The sequence below is a fragment of the Somniosus microcephalus genome, chromosome 2 (assembly GCF_052327205.1).
Source record: "Somniosus microcephalus isolate GS21.2 chromosome 2, FLI_Smic_1.0, whole genome shotgun sequence".
NCBI lineage: Eukaryota > Metazoa > Chordata > Chondrichthyes > Squaliformes > Somniosidae > Somniosus > Somniosus microcephalus.
The window spans coordinates 385,534,940-385,555,050 of record NC_140988.1 but is presented as its reverse complement, the minus strand read 5'-3'; the positions used below and the strand labels follow the sequence as shown (position 1 = coordinate 385,555,050).

Below are 20,111 nucleotides of genomic sequence, written 5' to 3'. Positions count from 1 at the left end.
GAACTAACAACACAAGACGCTACACAGGCTTATATACCCGAGTGGTCACTACTGGTACTACAGTATACAGGGGCTTCAAAAACATAGTTCCTCTTAAAGGTACATACACTACAATTCCTCCCCTTTTAGATAAATAGTACATAACATTTTAAGTAATCATTAAATAACATTTTTACAAGAACAATAATATAGACATTTGCTGAAGTTAATCAATTACAAATTCAGTCTCTCTGGAGGCTTCCTGACTCGGTCCGGATAACGCCTCGGTGGTGTAGTAGGTTCTTTTGGCAAGGTCGATTCGGCTTCAATGCCAGTGTCGGGTTCATCTGGTTCCAGTATCACCGGATCGGAGGTAGATACTATGGGTATCTCTGCTTCATCACTAGGCGTATAGAGTTGTGGTGTAGGTTGTCCTTTTTCGGATGACTCTATGATCTGGTCAGCATGGCGCCTTATTATGCTTTCTCCAATGTCCACGGTATACATCAGCGGTCCTAGTCGTGTGCAAATAGTTCCAGGCTGCCATTTCTCGGTACAGTAGTCCCGGGCCAAAACTGGTTGACCTATCTGGAAGGTTCTAGTTGGCCTTTCATTCATGCTTTGAAATTGCCGGTTCTCCACGTCCCTTCTGACATTTGGCTTGACCAAATCCAGCCGGCACCTTAGTCTTCTATTGAAAAACATCATGGCGGGGGTTTGGTTTGTAACCACATGTGTTGCATTCCTGTACGCAAACAAGAAGTTATCTACCTTATGTTGTAGATTTATGTCTTCATTACCCATGGCCTTTATGGCCTTCTTGAAGGTCTGGACAAACCTTTCAGCCAATCCATTGGTGGCGGGATGGTATGGGGCGGACGTGTAGTGCTTAACCCCATTGTTTTTTAAGAACTTCCTGAATTCTTCGGATACAAATTGCGGTCCATTATCAGAACAGATCTGTTCAGGAAGCCCATTCCTGGCGAATATGGTCCTTAATACTGTGATGGTTTTTTCTGTGGTGGCGGAGGACATCTTTATTACCTCCGGCCACTTGGAGTGTGCATCCACCGCGATTAAGAACATTGAGTCCATAAATGGACCAGCAAAGTCGATATGTACCGTTTGCCATGGAGATGAGGGCCACTCCCATGGATGTAAAGGGGCTTGTGGTGGGGTGTTTTGGACCTTCTGGCATCCTAGACAGCTCTTGGTCATTTCTTCGATGTCTCCATCGATACCTGGCCACCACACAAATGCTCTGGCTAAGTTCTTCATTTTCACTCCACCCAGATGCCCCTCGTGAAGCTCCTTTAGCACTCTATCCTTGAGTTTGGGTGGAATCACCACTCTGGATCCACACATCAAGGTTCCTCGGCACACTGACAGCTGTTCTCTTCTTTGCGAGAATGCTGGCAACAGTGGTTCGCCATGTGCTGGCCATCCCTTCACCGTTAAATCGTAGACTCGTGAGAGAGTCGGGTCATTTCGCGTTTCCTTTTCAATGGTAGAATTTGTCACCGGTAGACATTCCCCTATGGTCGAGTGGAATATCTCCACTGGGTCCACTGTAGGCGCCTCTTCCACCGTTGGCAACGGTAGGCGCGATAACCCGTCAGCATTCCCATGCTGTTTTGATCCTTTGTATTCTATGTCATATTGGTGTGCCCCTAGGAAAAGGGACCACCTCTGTAGCCTTTGCGCTGTCATAATGGGAACACCCTTTTTAGGGTTGAATATGGAGACGAGGGGTTGATGGTCAGTCAACAAGGTAAATTTTTGTCCGTGGAGGTAATGGTTGAATTTCTTCACCCCCCACACCAGGCTGAGTGCCTCCCTGTCGATCTGGGCATAGTTACGCTCAGCTGAGTTCAATGAGCGTGACGCAAAAGCTATCGGCCGCTCCGAGCCATCAGGGAATCTATGCGATGATACCGCTCCCACGCCGTAAGGGGATGCATCGCACGCCAGTCTGATTGGCAGTATGGGTTGTAATGAGCCAACACTTCCCTGGACGTGATCAAGCCTTTGCATTTATGGAAGGCACGTTTACAGTCTTCGCTCCATTTCCAAACTACTCCCGTTTGTAGCAGTGCGTTAAGCGGGTGCAGAACTGTCGACAAGTTTGGTAAAAATTTATGATAGTAATTTACTAATCCCAGGAACGACCTTAATTGTGAGACATTTTCAGGCACTGGGGCCTTTACGACCGCTTCAATTTTTTCAGGTGACTTATGCAACCCTTCTTCGTTAATGACATGGCCACAATATGATATTTGTTTCTGGAAAAATTCGCACTTGGGGCGATTTGCTCGTAGGCCCCGTTCTTTCAGCCGAGTGAGCACCTGCTCCAAGTTGGCAAGGTGCTCGTTGTTGTTTTCTCCTGTTACAAGGATGTCGTCTAGGTAGCATTGAGTCCCCGGAATCCCTTGCAGGACTTGTTCCATAGCTCTTTGCCAGATAGCCGGAGCTGATGCCACTCCGAAAACCAGTCGATTGTACTGGTACAGGTCTTTGTGTGTGTTTATCGTGAGATACTTTTTAGAGGCCTCCTCAACCTCCATCTGTAGGTACATCTGTATGACATATGCCTGTGCTAAGTCGATTTTGGTGAAACGTTTCCCTCCGGATAGTGAGGCGAAAATATCTTCTATAAGAGGATACTGTACCATGTGAAGAACCGGGTTTACAGTCACCTTGAAGTCCCCACAGATGCGAACTTTTCTCTGTTCTTCAGATTTATCATTATTCAACGTTTTCTTCATGACCGGGACGATGGGTGTTGCCCACTCGCTCTAATCTACCTTGGATAACACGCCTGCTTTTTCCAAATTCTCCAGCTCTGCCTCGACGGCTGGACGAATTGCGTATGGCACCGGCCTTGCCTTAAAAAACTTGGAAATTGCCGCATCTTCCACTTTTATTGAGGCGGTGGCGCCTTTCAGGGTTCCTAGTTCCTGTTGAAACACTTCTTTGGCGTTAGCCAAGATTTCTTTTAATCGTCCAGGTATGACGTCATCATTGTTTTTTTTCTTACTGGTCACCGTCAGTGCCTGAATGGAGTGCCAGTCTAAACGTATCTTTTTGATCCATTCACGTCCCAACAACGGTGGACCACCTTCTTGCAGAATGTATAAATACAACTTCTGTATTTCCTTGCCGTTGTATACAACAGGCACCCTTATTTTCCCTCTGGGGTATACTTTCTGCCCCATATATGTCTTCAAGACAATGGATGTGTCTTTCAGAGGTATATGCGGAAATAGCCGCTCGTAATCCCATCGACTTATGACGGTCAGAGCTGATCCTGTATCTCGCTCCATTTTGACTGGGGACCCCGCTATCGTGAGGGTAACCCAAATGGTCTGGTAATCTTCTTTGGCAATTACATTATGTAATTTGAGACAGCTTAGTCTCTTGTTTCCGGAGTCGCTATCGCTCTTCTGGTCTTCGGAGCTACTGTCCGTCATCATTTGTACCTTTCTGTACTTTTCCTTATTGACCTTTTTACTGTCAGCGGATTTCTTTCCAGATCTGCATACACGTGCAATGTGTCCCATCTTTCCGCATTGCCTGCATGCTTTGTCCTTGAGCCAGCAGTCCTTCTGGTCACGGGTGGATCTGCCGCAGCGATAACATCTCTCGAAACCCCGTGTCATTTCATGGGTGCCGAAGTCCTGTGGCTTTTGCTGTATCTCTGCAGCTCCTCTTGCTGCTGCTTCATATGATACAGCCACACTGAAAGCCTTGTCCAGTGTTAAATCTTTCTCAGAAAGTAGTCTTTTCTGTGTTCCTTCGCTTAGGAGACCGCAGACGAATTTGTCTCGTAGAGAATCTGCCAGTCCTGCCCCGAATTGGCAGTGCTTTGACAGCTTTCGTAATTCGGTGAGGTAATCAGCGTTACTTTCATTCTTGTGCTGATTCCTCCTGAAGAATTTGAATCGTTCCACTATCAGCAGCGGTGTTGGGTTTAAGTGCTCCTGTACGGTATCAACAATCTCCTTAAAATTCTTGTCCATCGGTTTGGCTGGAGTGATCAAGCTTCGTAACAGCCCGTATGTCCTTGTGCCCATCAGATTTAGAAGTACCGATGCCTTTTTATCATCCGCTACTTCATTCGCCTTGCAATATACCTCCACTCTTTCCACATATGTGGTCCAATCTTCTATATCACTATCGAAAGCAGTAATATTGCCAGTCTTCGGCATCTTGAAAAATCTAAAATGGCGCTTCCCGCGCTTTTCCTCCGTCCCTGATGGATCAAAATGGCGCCTCCCGCGCTTTCCCGCCGCTGCCGCTGCTGCCAACGCTGTTCTCCGCGGTTCCCGTTGCGACCTGCAGCTTTTCGCGGTATTTCTATTTAAAAAAAATTTTTTTTATAGCGCTTCAATAGTTTCTCCGTTACTTGGAGAACCATTCCCGTCGTGGAGCGGACCCTCTGGGATTTTCCCCTCCCTCTGCTCGGTCCGAACGCCGACCTGCTTTGCAGCACCGGCCGCGCCCTGAGTGCTCCACCCTCTCTCTTTGCTTCTGCTTCCCGACTCGCTGCCCGGCCCCGTTGCAGAGCCACCCGATCGAGCTCTAGCCCGCCGCAGCCCAGGAAGGATCAGTAGACTACCTGCCACCAGCCCGTTTAGCTGGGGAAACCACAGACTGGAGACCAAGCCTGGCCCTCGTTTTCGAGTTTCTTCGAGTTATTTTTTTTTTCTGGCTTCGACCTTCGTCTGAGGAATCGATCCCCTTGAGGTGCTGCCGAATTGCAGGTAAGTTCGTTTCTAACTCGTCGCCACTGTTAGATCCATGTGTTAATGGAGACACGGAATGCAGGAGTTGATTTAACAAGTGTTTACTGAACAAAGTCTGGAGGTGAACCAACAACACAAGACGCTACACAGGTTTATATACCCGAGTGGTCACTACTGGTACTACAGTATACAGGGGCTTCAAAAACATAGTTCCTCTTAAAGGTACATACACTACAGTGTGTGAGTTGTAGGGGAACTTGGAACTTGGAGAAACTACAGGATGATTTGGACAGGTTGGGTGATTGGGCAGAAGCATGGCAGATGCAGCACGGTGGCATAGTGGTTAGCACTGTTGCCTCACAGCGCCAGGAACCCGGGTTCGAATCTGGCCTCGGGTGACTGTCTGTGTGGAGTTTGCACATTCTCCCCGTGTTTGCGTGGGTTTCCTCCGGGTGCTCCGGTTTCCTCCCACAGTCCAGAGATGTGCGGGTTAGGTTGATTGGCTATGATAAATTGACTCTTAGTGTTAGGGTGATTAAATACATGGGGTTACGGGGATAGAGTGGGATATGTGTTGGTGTAGGGGTTACGGGGATCGGGTGGGATATGTGTCGGTGCAGGCTCGATGGGCCGAATGGCCTCTATCTGCACTGTGGGGTTTCTGTGATTCTGTGATAACGTGGATAAATGTGAGGTTATCCACTTTGGTGTCAAAAACAGGAAGGCAGATTATTATCTGAATGGCAATAGATTGGGAGAAGGGGAAGTGCAACGAGACCTGGGTGTCCTTGTGCACCAGTCGCTGAAGGTAAGCATGCAGGTGCAGCAGGCGGTTAAGAAGGCAAATGGTATGTTGGCCTTCGTAGCGAGAGGGTTTGAGTACAAAAACAAGGATGTCTTGCTGTAGTTGTACAGGGCCTTGGTGAAACCACATCTTGAGTATTGTGTGCAGTTTTGGTCGCCTTATCTGAGGAAGGATATACTTGCCATGGAAGGAGTTTAGCGAAGATTCACCAGGCTGATACCTGGGATGGCAGGAATGACGTATGAGGAGAGATTGGGTCGATTGGGCTTGTACTCGCTGGAGTTTAGAAGAATGAGAGGGGATCTCATTGAAACTTATAAAATTCTGGCAGGACTGGACAGACTAGATGCAGAAAGGATGTTCCCGATGGCGGGGGAATCCAGAACCAGGGGTCACAGTCTAAGGATAAGGGGTAAGCCTTTTAGGACAGAAATGAGGAGGAATTTCTTCACCCAGAGCGTGGTGAACCTGTGGAATTCTCTACCACAGAAGGCAGTACAGGCCAATTCATTAAATATATTCAAGAAGGAGTTGGATATATTTCTTAAGGCTAAAGGGATCAAGGGGTATGGGGAGAAAGCAGGGACCGGGTACTGAACTTGGATGATCAGCCATGATCGCATTGAATGGCGGAGCAGGCTAGAGGGGCCGAATGGCCTACTCCTGCTCCTATCTTCTATGTTTCTATTGTGGTGTTCCCGTGCGCCTGCTCCCCTTGTCCTTCTAGGTGGTAGAGGTGGCGGGTTTGGGAGGTGCTGCTGGGAGGACATTGGGGGACATTGGGCGGGACATTCACAGTGTGGGCTAACAGTAGCCATGGAAGGGTTGAAGCCTCCTTGGGCAGCGCCAGCATTTTGTTCCCTTGGGCGATCCCTTGGAAGGATTGTTGACTCGAGGCCAAACGCAGAGTGAGGAGGAGGCGGGCGCCCAGGACATAAGTGGCCATTTTTATACCCATCTCCCCATCAGTGCCCTGTTTACAGTGGGCGCTGCCCATCTGCATGTCCACTCAGGCTGTCCACTCACATTGCGGGGAGGAACCTTTCATTTAACTAAAGGTCCCGCCCTTAATGAGCTGTGTGCTGGGCACCTCCTGCCACGCTTCCTGGCCCCATTCAGAGCCTGGAGTGGGCATTGGCCTCAGGACCACAGGGTTCCACCTCTCTTCGGGAACCCGCAGGCCCCCATATTGGGATACGATGTGTTGGTGCAAGTTGCGTCGGCGTCGGGTGGCATGACCTCTGACCGCAGAATCTGCGTCTCTTCGATTCTACAGCAGTAAGGTGGTCACGTGGTCCTCTCAGGGGATGCTGCGAATGACTCCAGAAGCCATCGCCGAGCTCTTCCAGCCAACCGTAAAACAGGTGGTGGTTCACATCGGTGAGTACACAGAGTCACGCTTCTCAATGGGATCTTGCAGTTCAGATAATGCCATGGGCTGGACCTCTCCTGAGGGCAGCCGGTCTACGTGTGTCCCAACAGGTTGCCCTCTCATCTCACGACTGGAAGGTTGTGGGTGTGGCCCTCATCACCAAATCACACCTGGGTCTGTCCCCCTACTCCTCTGGCACTTTCTCCTCCTTTGAGCATCTCACCTTGTTCCATCTCCCTCATCACTCCTTTAAAATCCTCGTTCTGTACCGCCCACCCAAGTACCACACCAGGTTTCTCACCGAGATATCTTCATGGCTTTCCTCCCTCAGCCTCTGCACCGAGCGACTTCTCATCCTCCATCTCAACTCATCACGCTCTCTCTCCTCTGAGTTCACTACCCTCTTATCCTTGCTTAATCTCACCCTCCATATAAACTCCCTACCCATATTCACGGCCACCCCCTTGACCTTGATATCTCACGTGGCCCCTCTACTCCCAACATGTCAATCACAGATAAGGGCATGTCTGATCGCTTCCTTGTATCGCTCTCCACCCGTATCCCCACTCCCCCTCCCAACCCGGCTTCTTTCTGTGTCCGCCCCTGGAAAAAAACTCCCCCCCAAGTCACTTACCTCTGCATTGTCAAATTTCCAGCTCTCTAGCCCCTTGGTCCTCCATTCACCAGAACATTTCTGCAGCTGCACCAATCCGCTCGATCACAACCTTTGATGGCCTAGTCCCCACTAAAACCACTGCTCTCTCTCTCACTCTGGCTGTTCCCCCTGGTACGGCCCCTATCTCCGCTCCCTTCAGTCCAAGGGACATAAGAACATAAGAAACAGGAGCAGGAGTCGGCCATTAGGCCCCTCGAGCCTGCTCCGCCATTCAATAAGATCATGGCTGGTCTGATCTTTGCCTCAACTCCACTTCCCTGCCCGCTCCCCATAACCCTTGACTCCCCTGTTGCTCAAAAATCAATCTATCTCCACCTTGAATATATTCACTGACTCCGCCTCCACAGCTCTCTGGGGTCGAGAATTCCAAAGATTCACGACCCTCAGAGAAGAAATTTCTCCTCATCTCTGTCTTAAATGGGCGACCCCTTATTCTGAAACTATGCCCCCTAGTTCTAGATTCCCCCACGAGGGGAAACAACCTCTCAGCATCTGCCCTGTCGAGCCCCCTCAGCATCTTATATGTTTCAATAAGATCACCTCTCATTCTTCTAAACTCCAATGAGTATAGGCCCAACCTGCTCAACCTTTCTTCATAAGACAACCCCTTCAACTCGGAAATCAACCTCGTGAACCTTCTCTGAACTGCCTCCAATGCAAGTATAGCCCTCCTTAAATAAGGGGACCAAAACTGTACGCAGTACTCCGGGTGTGGTCTCACCAGTGCCCTATACAGTTGTAGCAAGACTTCCCTACTTCCAGGACGCAGACTTGAACGTTTATGGTGGACAGCCGGTTTAGCCATTCATCACCAGATCTGGCTGGACCACATAAAGCAGTATTAGATCCTGCTCTCGTCGGCCAAAATGGCTCACTATTCCCCGATCATCCTGGAATGCAAAGATAACCCCTGGCTTCTCTTCTCCACTACAAATCCTCTTCTTAAACCCCTCTTCCCTGCCTCCGCCACCCTCACATCCAACAAGTGCAAGGACCTCATGGACCTCTTTGTCACTAAGATTGAGGTCATCCCATCAGTTGCTTCTGTCACTTCCCTACCTTCCCCTAGCCCACTGGGCCAAACCTCCTCTAAGGTTCCCCCTGCCCTAGCCCTGAACTTGCTTCTTTCTCCAGTTTCTCTCCGATCTCCCCTCATGCTCTCTCCGAGCTCATTTTGTCCAGGAGACCCACTTCCTGCTCCCTCGACCCTATTCCCACCAAACTGCTGACCACCCAACTTCTCTTCCTGGCCCCCATGTTAGCTGATATTGTTAACGGTTCTCTCTCCTCAGGTACTGTCCCCCTCTCCTTCAAATCTGCCGTCATCACCCCTCTCCTCAAAAACATCCCTTGATCCCTCCGTCCTTGCAAATGACCGCCCCATCTCCAACCTCCCTTTCTTTTCCAAAGTCCTTGAACGTGTTGTCGCCCCCCAAATCCGTGCCCATCTTTCCTGCAATCAGGTTTCCGCCCCTGCCACAGTACTGAAATGGCTCTTATCAAAGTCACAAATGAGATCCTTTGTGACTGTGACAAAGGTAAACTTTCCCTCCTCGTCCCTCTTGACTTGTCTGCAGCCTTTGACACGGTTGACCACTCCATCCTTCTCCAACGCCTCTCCACTGTCGTCCAGCTGGGTGGGACTGCACTCGCCTGGTTCCATTCTTATCTATCTAATCGTAACCAGAGAATCACCTGCAACGGCTTCTCTTCCCGCTCCCGCATCGTTACCTCTGGTGTCCCCCAAGGATCTATCCTTGGCCCCTCCTATTTCTCATCTACATGTTGCCCCTCGGTGACATCATCCGAAAACACAGTGTCAGTTTCCACATGTACGCTGACCACACCCAGCTCTACCTCACCACCACCTCTCTCGACCCCTCCACTGTCTGATTTGTCAGACTGCTTGTCCGACATCCAGTTCTGGATGAGCAGAAATTTTCTCCAATTAAATATTGGGAAGACCGAAGCCATTGTTTTTGGTCCCTGTCACAAACTCCGTTCCCTAGCCACTGACTCCATCCCTCTCCCTAACATCTGTCTGAGGCTGAACCACACTGTTCGCAACCTTGGTGTCATATTTGACCCTGAGATGAGCTTCCGACCACATATCCGCAGCATAACAAAGACCGCCTACTTCCACCTCCGTAACATCGCCCGTCTCCGCCCTTGCCTCAGCTCATCCGCTGCTGAAACCCTCATCCATGCCTTTGTTACCTCTAGACTTGACTATTCCAACACACTCCTGTCTGGCCCCTCACATTCCACCCTACACAAACTTGAGCTCATCCAAAACTCGGCTGCCTGAGTCCTAACTCACACCAAGACCCGTTCGCCCATCACCCCCTGCTGATGGACAGGCGATCAATATATTGACAGGTGACGGACAGGAAATCAGTATATTGACAGGTGATGGACAGGCGATCAATATATTGACAGGTGATGGACAGGAAATCAGTATATTGACAGATGATGAACAGGCAATCAATATATTGACAGATGACAGAGAGGCAATCAATATATTGACAGATGACGAACAGGCAATCAATATATTGACAGATGACAGAGAGGCAATCAATATATTGACAGATGACAGAGAGGCAATCAATATATTGACAGATGATGGACAGGCAATCAATATATTGACAGATGATGGAGAGGTGATCAATATATTGACAGATGATGGAGAGGCGATCAATATATTGACAGATGACAAACAGGCAATCAATATATTGACAGATGACAGACAGGCAATCAATATATTGACAGATGATGGACAGGCAATCAATATATTGACAGATGACAGACAGGCAATCAATATATTGACAGATGATGGACAGGCAATCAATATATTGACAGATGACAAACAGGCAATCAATATATTGACAGATGACGAACAGGCAATCAATATATTGACATGATGAACAGACAATCAATATATTGACAGATGACGGACAGGCAATCAATATATTGACAGATGATGGAGAGGTGATCAATATATTGACAGATGATGGAGAGGCGATCAATATATTGACAGATGACGGAGAGGCAATCAATATATTGACAGATGATGGACAGGTGATCAATATATTGACAGATGACAGACAGGCAATCAATATATTGACAGATGATGAACAGGCGATCAATATATTGACAGGTGATGGACAGGCAATCAATATATTGAGAGATGACGAACAGGCAATCAGTATATTGACAGATGACAGACAGGCGATCAATATATTAACAGATGATGAAGAGGCGATCAATATATTGACAGATGATGGACAGGCAATCAATATATTGACAGATGATGGAGAGGCGATCAATATATTGACAGATGATGGAGAGGCGATCAATATATTGAGAGTTGACGGAGAGGCGATCAATATATTGACAGATGACGGACAGGCAATCAATATATTGACAGATGGCGGACAGGCGATCAATATATTGACAGATGACGGAGAGGCAATCAATATATTGACAGATGACGGACAGGCAATCAATATATTGACAGATGACGGAGAGGCGATCAATATATTGACAGACTAGCTGGGGGGGCCCGGCGTTGCCAGGGCTTTTTTGGGCCTGGTCGATGTCTGGGCTGGGAGCCTGGGACTGGATTTGGGCTGTCGGCAGTTGGAGAAGCCTAGGCCCTGGGGCCTGGGGTATTTTCCACTGTTTTTTAACCTAAACATTCTGTGATTTCTAGCTTTTAATACCTTCAAAGATGAAAGTTAAAGTACTTATAAAACATTTTTGGTAAATCTTATTTTTTTTGAAAAAGATACTGACCTCGATTAGCATATTTTTAGCTTCAGGCCCGGCTGGTGTTTAATGGCTGCCACATCCCTGAGCTGAGAATGATTAGTCCCGCCCACACACGCACCGATTGGTCAACCATCAGGTGACTGAACTGTAGGATTGGTCAATCATCACCTCACAGGATTGGTCAACTTCACGTCACTCAATGCTAATGAATGGATAATGAGTGGAATTTTGAAGGTTTTTTGGATACCGTCGGCACAATTTTTGTCTGACCAAAAAGTAAATATGCTTATGACCATTCCGGAATCGTAAGCTTTCTTTTGATGTAACACACGTGTAGGTACGCTCTATAACTTTTGAGTGTATAGCCGGACAGACAGACAGACAGACAGACAGACAGATCAAACGCTTTTATATATAGAAAGAAGAAGATAGATAGATAAATGACGGAGAGGCGATCAATATATTGAGAGTTGACGGACAGGCATGAGATAATCTGAATTTATTGCTCTACTTTGCAGAAAACTTGATGAACAAGCCGGATGTTGCTGGGGTGAAATTCCTGTTTTTAGTCGGTGGTTTTGCCGAGTCTCCCATTCTCCAGCAGGCCGTCCAGCAAGCCTTTGGCAAGATCTGCCGCGTCATCATTCCCCAAGATGTTGGCCTCACCATCCTCAAAGGGGCGGTCCTCTTTGGCCTTGACCCTACAATCGTCAGGGTCAGGCGTTCACCTTTGACCTACGGGGTCGGCGTCCTCAACAAGTTCGTGGAGGGCAAGCACCCGAAGGAGAAGCTGCTGGTCAAGGAGGGCATCCAGTGGTGCACCGACATCTTCGACAAGTTTGTCTCGGTTGACCAGTCGGTGGCCCTGGGTGAGGTTGTCCACCGCAGCTACACGCCGGCCAGACTCGGGCAGCGGAAGATCATCATCAACATCTACTGCGCCGGATGCGACGACGTCCTTTACATCAGCGACCCTGAGGTGCGGAAGTGCGGGACAGTCAGCCTGGACCTGTCGGACACAGACAACCTCAGCCCCAGGAAAAAACGGCGCGAGATTCGGACCACCATGCAGTTCGGAGACACGGAGATCAGGGTCACCGCCCTGGACGTGGTCACCTCGAAGACCGTGAGAGCCTCAATCGACTTTCTGTCAAATTAGCAATGAGGGAAATAGTGGGTTGGGGATGGGTGGGGAGGGGGTGTGAGAAGGAGGAGATGGGGGGGTGCGGGGAAGCAGGGAGCAACGATAGATTCATGGATGTCACCTTGTCTACAGGTAGGTTCAGCAACTGTGTACAACACACACCCGGCAACAGGGTAAAACCCCTGAGCCCTCAAACCAGCTTTATCTTTTGTTCATCAGCAACAACTTGCATTTATATAGCACCTTTAATGTAGTAAAACGTCCCAAGGCGCTTCACAGGAGCGATTATCAAACAAAATTTGAAACCGAGCCTCATAAGGAGATATTCGGACAGGTGAGTTAGGTTTTAAAGATCTTCTTAAAGGGGGAGAGAGAGGCGGAGAGGTTTAGGGAGGGAATTCCAGAGTTTAGGGCCCAGGCAGCTGAAGGCACGGCCGCCAATGGTGGAGCGATTAAAATCAGGGATGCGCCAAGAGGTCAGAATTGGAGGAGGGCAGATATCTCGGAGGGTTGTAGGGCTGGAGGAGGTTTACAGAGATAGGGAGAGGGGAGGCCTTGGAGAGATTTGAAAACCAGGATGAGAATTTTAAGATCGTGGCGTTGGCAGAACGGGAGCCAGTGTAGGTCAGTGAGCACAGGGGGTGATGGGTGAACGGAACTTGGTGCGAGTTCGGACACGGGGCAGCAGAGCTTTGGATGAGCTGAGGTTTACGGAGAGTGTGAGTTGGGAGGCCGGGCGGCAGAGCGTTGGAATAATAAGTAAGCGAGGGAGGTCGGTGCCAGGCAGCGGGACCGTTTCCATTTCAGGCACCCAGGCCTAGAAATTGGATCGTGGCGAAATTCAGGCAATGAATGGGTGCCGAATGGTCCGTCTTAGTCTGCGCCGCAAACAGCTTGTGCCAGAAGTGTGGAGCATGATATTTTGGTATTGCTGCCCTTTAATCGCCGATCGCCTCGGCAAATCACGGGCCTAAAGCTAACCTAAGGCTCCCAGGGAAACTGGTTGTGACCAATTGGTGCTGTGGTCAGTTATGTCAGGCACGCAGCAGCCAAACCAGGATCCTTAAAGGTAGCTGGGGACAGCCTCCAAAAAGGCAAGTTACATTTCTTCCACTTACCCGAAAGCGGAGCCAGAGAAGGAGGAGACTTACTACCTCCACATTACAGGTACAGCACAGGTTAGATACAGAGTAAAGCTCCCTCTACACTGTCCCATCAAACACTCCCAGGGCAGGTACAGCACGGATTAGATACAGAGTAAAGCTCTCTCTACACTGTCCCATCAAACACTCCCAGGGCAGGTACAGCACGGATTAGATACAGAGTAAAGCTCCCTCTACACTGCCCCATCAAACACTCCCAGGGCAGGTACAGCACGGATTAGATACAGAGTAAAGCTCCCTCTACACTGTCCCATCAAACACTCCGAGGGCCGGTACAGCACGGGTTAGATACAGAGTAAAGCTCCCTCTACACTGCCCCATCAAACACTCCCGGGACAGGTACAGCACGGGTTAGATACAGAGTAAAGCTCCCTCTACACTGCCCCATCAAACACTCCCAGGGCAGGTACAGCACGGATTAGATACAGAGTAAAGCTCCCTCTACACTGTCCCATCAAACACTCCCGGGGCAGGTACAGCACGGATTAGAGACAGAGTAAAGCTCCCTCTACACTGCCCCATCAAACACTCCCAGGGCAGGTACAGCACGGATTAGATACAGAGTAAAGCTCCCTCTACACTGTCCCATCAAACACTCCCGGGGCAGGTACAGCACGGATTAGAGACAGAGTAAAGCTCCCTCTACACTGCCCCATCAAACACTCCCAGGGCAGGTACAGCACGGATTAGATACAGAGTAAAGCTCCCTCTACACTGTCCCATCAAACACTCCCGGGACAGGTACAGCATGGGTTAGATACAGAGTAAAGCTCCCTCTACACTGTCCCATCAAACACTCCCAGGGCAGGTACAGCACAGGGTTAGATACAGAGTAAAGCACCCTCTACACTGTCCCTGGTGCGTTGATTGTGTGTCAGGCAGCGAGAGGTGGGCAGGATCTGCCGGTAAGAGGACAGCCAATGTGTTTCATACTCGGGTTTCACACTATGCAGCGTCCAGTGTGAGACTGAGCACTGCTGGGCAGGAGGGGCCTGGGTTCTACTTCCGTTCTACGCCGTGTTAACGGATCTGAGCCAGGTGGCAGTAATGGGCTACAGCTAGTCTCAGCATCATTGAGCTAGAGAAGGGAGAATATTTTGAGCAGGGGGAAGCAATAACCTTAAGTGCCGTGAGTCATTTACACAGCAGAGCGAAGTCCTAGTGGAGCAATGTGTTGATATAGCTCGAGTCGGAGGGCAGGCCAGCGGTTAGGGAGCTGAGGTTCATCGATGTGCCCAGCTGCGCACCCCCAGCAGTCCGACACAGATTGGGTTGCCGGGCAGATCAGTATTTTTCCACTCCCACTGCACCGGTTTTCTCAAACTGAAAATAAAAACTGCCCGGAGAATTAGACTCTGAATTTAAAGATCTATTTATGTAAAATGAAAGGGTTTATTTTTATATATTTTAGCTGACTTGTAAACTGTACAGACGGGTTCGGATCCCTGCAGACACAAGTTTGAGAGTGGGGGATCAGTGTCAGGAGAGTCCAGAGATGGACGCGATTGTGGTGAGTGAAGGGGAATAGAAGGGAGGGGGATTGAGGGATATCGAGAGGAGGGATTGAGAGATATGGTAAGGAGGGATTGAGGGATATTGAAGGAAGGATTGAGGGATATTGTGGGGAGGGATTGAGGGATACAGTGAGGAAGGATTGAGGGAGATCGAGAGGAGAGATTGAGGGATATCGTGGGGAGGGATTGAGGGATATCGAGGGGCGGGATTAAGGGATATCGTGGGGAGGGATTGAGGGATATCGAGGGGCGGGATTGAGGGATATCGTGGGGAGGGATTGAGGGAGATCGAGAGGAGGGATTGAGGGAGATCGAGGGGAGGGATTGAGGGATATTGAGGGGAGGAATTGAGGGATATTGAGGGGAGGGATTGAGGGAGATGGATGGGAGGGGAGGGGAGGGATTGCGGGATATGGTGAAGGGATTGAGGGATATGGTGAAGCGTTTGAGGGATACGGTGAGGAGGGATTGAGGGATATGTTGAGGAGGGAGTGAGGGAGATGATGAGGATAGGGGCTGGGGATAGAAGGTGAGTAGATGGGGTTGACTGTCAGTATTGATGGACCTGTTGGGCTCAAACTTGTCCTCCCGTTTCCTGTGTCTTTATACATATTGTCAGGGTGCGATCTGAAGCATTATTTTTGTACTCTTGAGCTACATTTGATAAACGTGCATCTGTTGTAAGCTGCGATCTCACACATGGTCACCAAGCATTACAAATCACACGGTGACTCTTAGCCAATCAGGAGCAGGATGTTGCCCGCTCAAGGCCCAGCTCAAGCTTGCCGTTTCCATGACAATAGCAAGGCCTAGCACTGGGTCTGGACTTCAGGCCACAATGGTCCCCGAGTCTAACTGCAAAGCTTTTGTAGAAGATGTAAGATGGTTGGAGTGGACTCGCCCCTCACTTCTCCCACCCACATTACATCCTCTCACCTGTAAAAACCTCAGAAAACTCAGAGGAGAGAAGAGCAGTACAGCAGCCCATGTACACTCTCCCCTATCACAGACTCTACCCACCCGTTTAATCTCCTCCCACAGCCCATGTACACTCTCCCCTATCATGGACACTACCCACCCATTTAATCTCCTCCCACAGCCCATGTACACTCTCCCCTATCATGGACTCTACCCACCCATTTAATCTCCTCCCACAGCCCATGTACACTCGCCCCTATCCCAGACTCTACCCACCCATTTAATCTCCTCCCACAGCCCATGTACACTCTCCCCCATCATGGACTCTACCCTCCCATTTAATCTCCTCTCACAGCCCATGTACACTCTCCCCTATCACAGACTCTACCCACCCATTTAATCTCCTCCCACAGCCCATGTACACTCTCCCCTATCATGGACTCTACCCTCCCATTTAATCTCCTCCCACAGCCCATGGACACTCTCCCCTATCATGGACTCTAACCACCCATTTAATCTCCTCCCACAGCCCATGTGCACTCTCCCCTATCATGGACTCTAACCACCCGTTTAATCTCCTCCCACAGCCCATGTACACTCTCCCCTATCATGGACTCTACCCACCCATTTAATCTCCTCCCACAGCCCATGTACACTCTCCCTTACCATGGACTCTACCCACCCATTTAATCTCCTCCCACAGCCCATGTACACTCTCCCCTATCATGGACTCTACCCACCCATTTAATCTCCTCCCACAGCCCATGTACACTCTCCCCTATCATGGACTCTACCCACCCATTTAATCTCCTCCCACAGCCCGTGTACACTCTCCCCTATCATGGACTCTACCCACCCATTTAATCTCCTCCCACAGCCCGTGTACACTCTCCCCTATCATGGACTCTATCCACCCATTTAATCTCCTCCCACAGCCCATGTACACTCTCCCCTATCATGGACTCTACCCACCCATTTAATCTCCTCCCACAGCCCGTGTACACTCTCCCCTATCATGGACTCTACCCACCCATTTAATCTCCTCCCACAGCCCATGTACACTCTCCCCTATCATGGACTCTACCCACCCATTTAATCTCCTCCCACAGCCCATGTACACTCTCCCCTATCATGGACTCTACCCACCCATTTAATCTCCTCCCACAGCCCATGTACACTCTCCCCTATCACCCACCCATTGAATCACTTGGACCCGCATGTTGCCCGTGCTCACCAGGCACCCCTCGAGGTACAGGTAGCCACCATTGGCATTAAAATAAAGGGACCTCTGCCCAACCCTGAAAGCTTTTGTCGGGTCAAAGCCCGAGGTCTCAGGAGGCACTGCCTCGTTGTTTTTTGACCCGTGTCCCTTCGCTGTGCAATATCTAAGTGAACAATAAGAAGCGCCAAGGATTAAACCCAAGAGCCCGATGTGGATTACTGGAATGTACCACCTGATAACTCTTAATTCTCCACGTCTTTGTTGGGTGTCTTTTTCCTTACATTTGTTCTGGGGTTGTGGGCGACACTGGCAAGGCCACATTTATTGCCTATCCCAAGTTGTCCTGCCGGCATTCAGCGCCAATACTGCACTGTGGGGCTGGAGTCACGTGTAGGCCAGACTGGGTAGGAGTGTTAGGTTCCCTACCCTGAAGGGCATTAATAGAAACATAGAAGATAGGAGCAGGAGGAGGCCATTCGGCCCCTCGAGCCTGTTCCGCCATTTAATGAGATCATGGCTGATCATCCAAATTCAGTACCCTGTCCCTGCTTTCTCCCCATATCCCTTGATCCCTTTAGCCTTAAGAAATATATCTAACTCCTTCTTGAATATACTTAATAAGTGGGCCTCAACTGCCTTCTGTGGTAGAGAATTCCACAGGTTCACCACTCTCTGGGTGAAGAAATTCCTCCTCATCTCTGTCCTAAATGGCTTACCCCTTATCCTTAGACTGTGACCCCTGGTTCTGGACTCCCCCGCCATCGGGAACATCCTTCCTACATCTAGTCTGTCTAGTCCTGTTAGAATTTTATAAGTTTCAATGAAATCCCCTCTTATTCTTCTAAACTCTAGCGAATATAAGCCCAATCGACCCAATCGCCGCTCATACGTCATTCCTGCCATCCCAGGTATCAGTCTGGTGAATCTTCGCTGCACTCCCTCCATAGCAAGAACATCCTTCCTCAGCTAAGGCGACCAAAACTGCACACAATACTCAAGGTGTGGTCTCACGCCAGTAATCTCAAGGCAAGACATCCTTGTTCATGTACTTGAATCCTCTCGCTATGAAGGCCAACATACCATTTGCCTTCTTAACCGCCTGCTGCACCTGCATGCTTACCTTCAGCAACTGGTGCACAAGGACACTCAGGTCTCGTTGCACTTGCCCTTCTCCCAACCTATTGCCGTTCAGATAATAATCTGTCTTCCTGTTTTGCCACCGAAGTGGATAACCTCGCATTTATCCACATTATACTGCATCTGCCATGCATCTGCCCAATCACCCAACCTGTCCAAATCATACTGGAGTTTCTCGGCACCCTCCTCACAGCACACACGCCCACCCAGCTTTGTGTTGTCTGCAAACTTGGAGATATTACATCGAGTTCCCTCGTCTAGATCATTAATATATATTGTGAATAGCTGGGGTCCTAGCACCGATCCCTGAGGTACCCCACTAGTCACTGCCTGCCACTTGGAAAAAGACCCGTTTATTCCAACTCTTTGCTTCCTGTCTGCCAACCCGTTCTCTATCCAAGACACAGTACCTTTCCCCCAATCCCATGTGCTTTAACTTTGCACGCCAATCTCTTATGCGGGACCTTATCGAAAGCCTTCTGAAAGTCCAAATACACCACATCCACTGGTTCTCCCTTATCTATTCTACCAGATACATCCTCAAAAAATTCCAGTGGATTAGTCAAGCATGATTTACCTTTTGTAAATCCATGTTGACTTTGTCACTGTCACTGCTTTCCAAGTGCTCTGCTATTACATCTTTTATAATGGACTCTAGCATTTTCCCCACTACCGATGTCAGGCTTACCGGTCTGTAATTCCCCGTTTTCTCTCTACCACCCTTTTTGAATAGTGGGGTAACATTAGCTACCCTCCAATCCATGGGTACTGTTCCAGAGTCTATAGAATTTTGGAAGATGACCAGCAATGCATCTACTATTTCTAGGGCCACTTCCTTAAGTACCCTAGGATGTAGATTATCAGGCCCTGGGGATTTATCGGCCTTCAATCCCGTCAATTTCCTTAATACCATTTCCCTACAAATACTGATTTCTTTCAGTTCCTCCCTTTCATCAGACCCTATGTTCCCCGACATCTCTGGGAGGTTATTTGTGTCCTCCTTTGTGAAGACATTACCTTAATGAACCAGTTGGGTTTTTACAACAATCCGGCAGTTTTCAATGGTGCTTATCTGGTGCCAGACCATAATTTACCAGATTTACTGAACTCAATTTGCTACAGTGGGATTGAAACTCACAACCTCTAAGATTGCTGGACCAGTACCAGAACCACTAGGTTACTGTCCCCCCATTATCAGATATAAACCAACCGGCAATTTATTTAGCATTGAACAGGCAAATGAACAATACTTAGAGCAAAGTTATAATTGACAAACCTCCAGAAGATTTCCCTTCTTCACACCGCAGTCGGCTGTGGAAGAGTCTCTCAGAGGAAGGAGTTGATTTGGGATCAACTACGACCTCGATAAGGAGCTGGGCCGACGCCTGTTCAGATGGAGGCTGAAGAGATAGCATTTCGATCTACTTGACTCCCTTGGGAGTTGGGGAAGAGGGAAGCCATACTGGGTTGGGGGGAACCCATGACCAAAGCGGTCGTGAAAGGTGGGGGCTTGAGGGAACAAATAGCCTTTGCTCATTACCTTTCTGGCGTCTCCTCACTGAAGCTACGCTCTCAACACGGGCGTGCATTCAACGTGAACACAGTTGGGGGTGCAATGGAGCCCACCCATTGCACCAATCAACACACTGGAGAGTGAGCGGCACC

The 20,111-nt window shown here is 49.2% G+C and overlaps 1 protein-coding gene across 1 annotated transcript in view; it reads left to right on the top strand.

Annotated features, from left to right (window-relative positions):
* The window catches only part of LOC147123836 (heat shock 70 kDa protein 12B-like), an 85,085-nt gene extending 72,560 nt beyond the window's left edge, over window positions 1–12,525 (top strand). Inside the window, exons 11-12 of the mRNA XM_085967373.1 lie at window positions 6,806–6,909; window positions 11,867–12,525. Coding sequence (XP_085823499.1) covers window positions 6,806–6,909; window positions 11,867–12,507 — 745 coding nt within the window. The 3' untranslated portion in view covers window positions 12,508–12,525. The remainder of the gene's footprint in view (window positions 1–6,805; window positions 6,910–11,866) is intronic.
* Window positions 12,526–20,111: the final 7,586 nt, after the last annotated feature.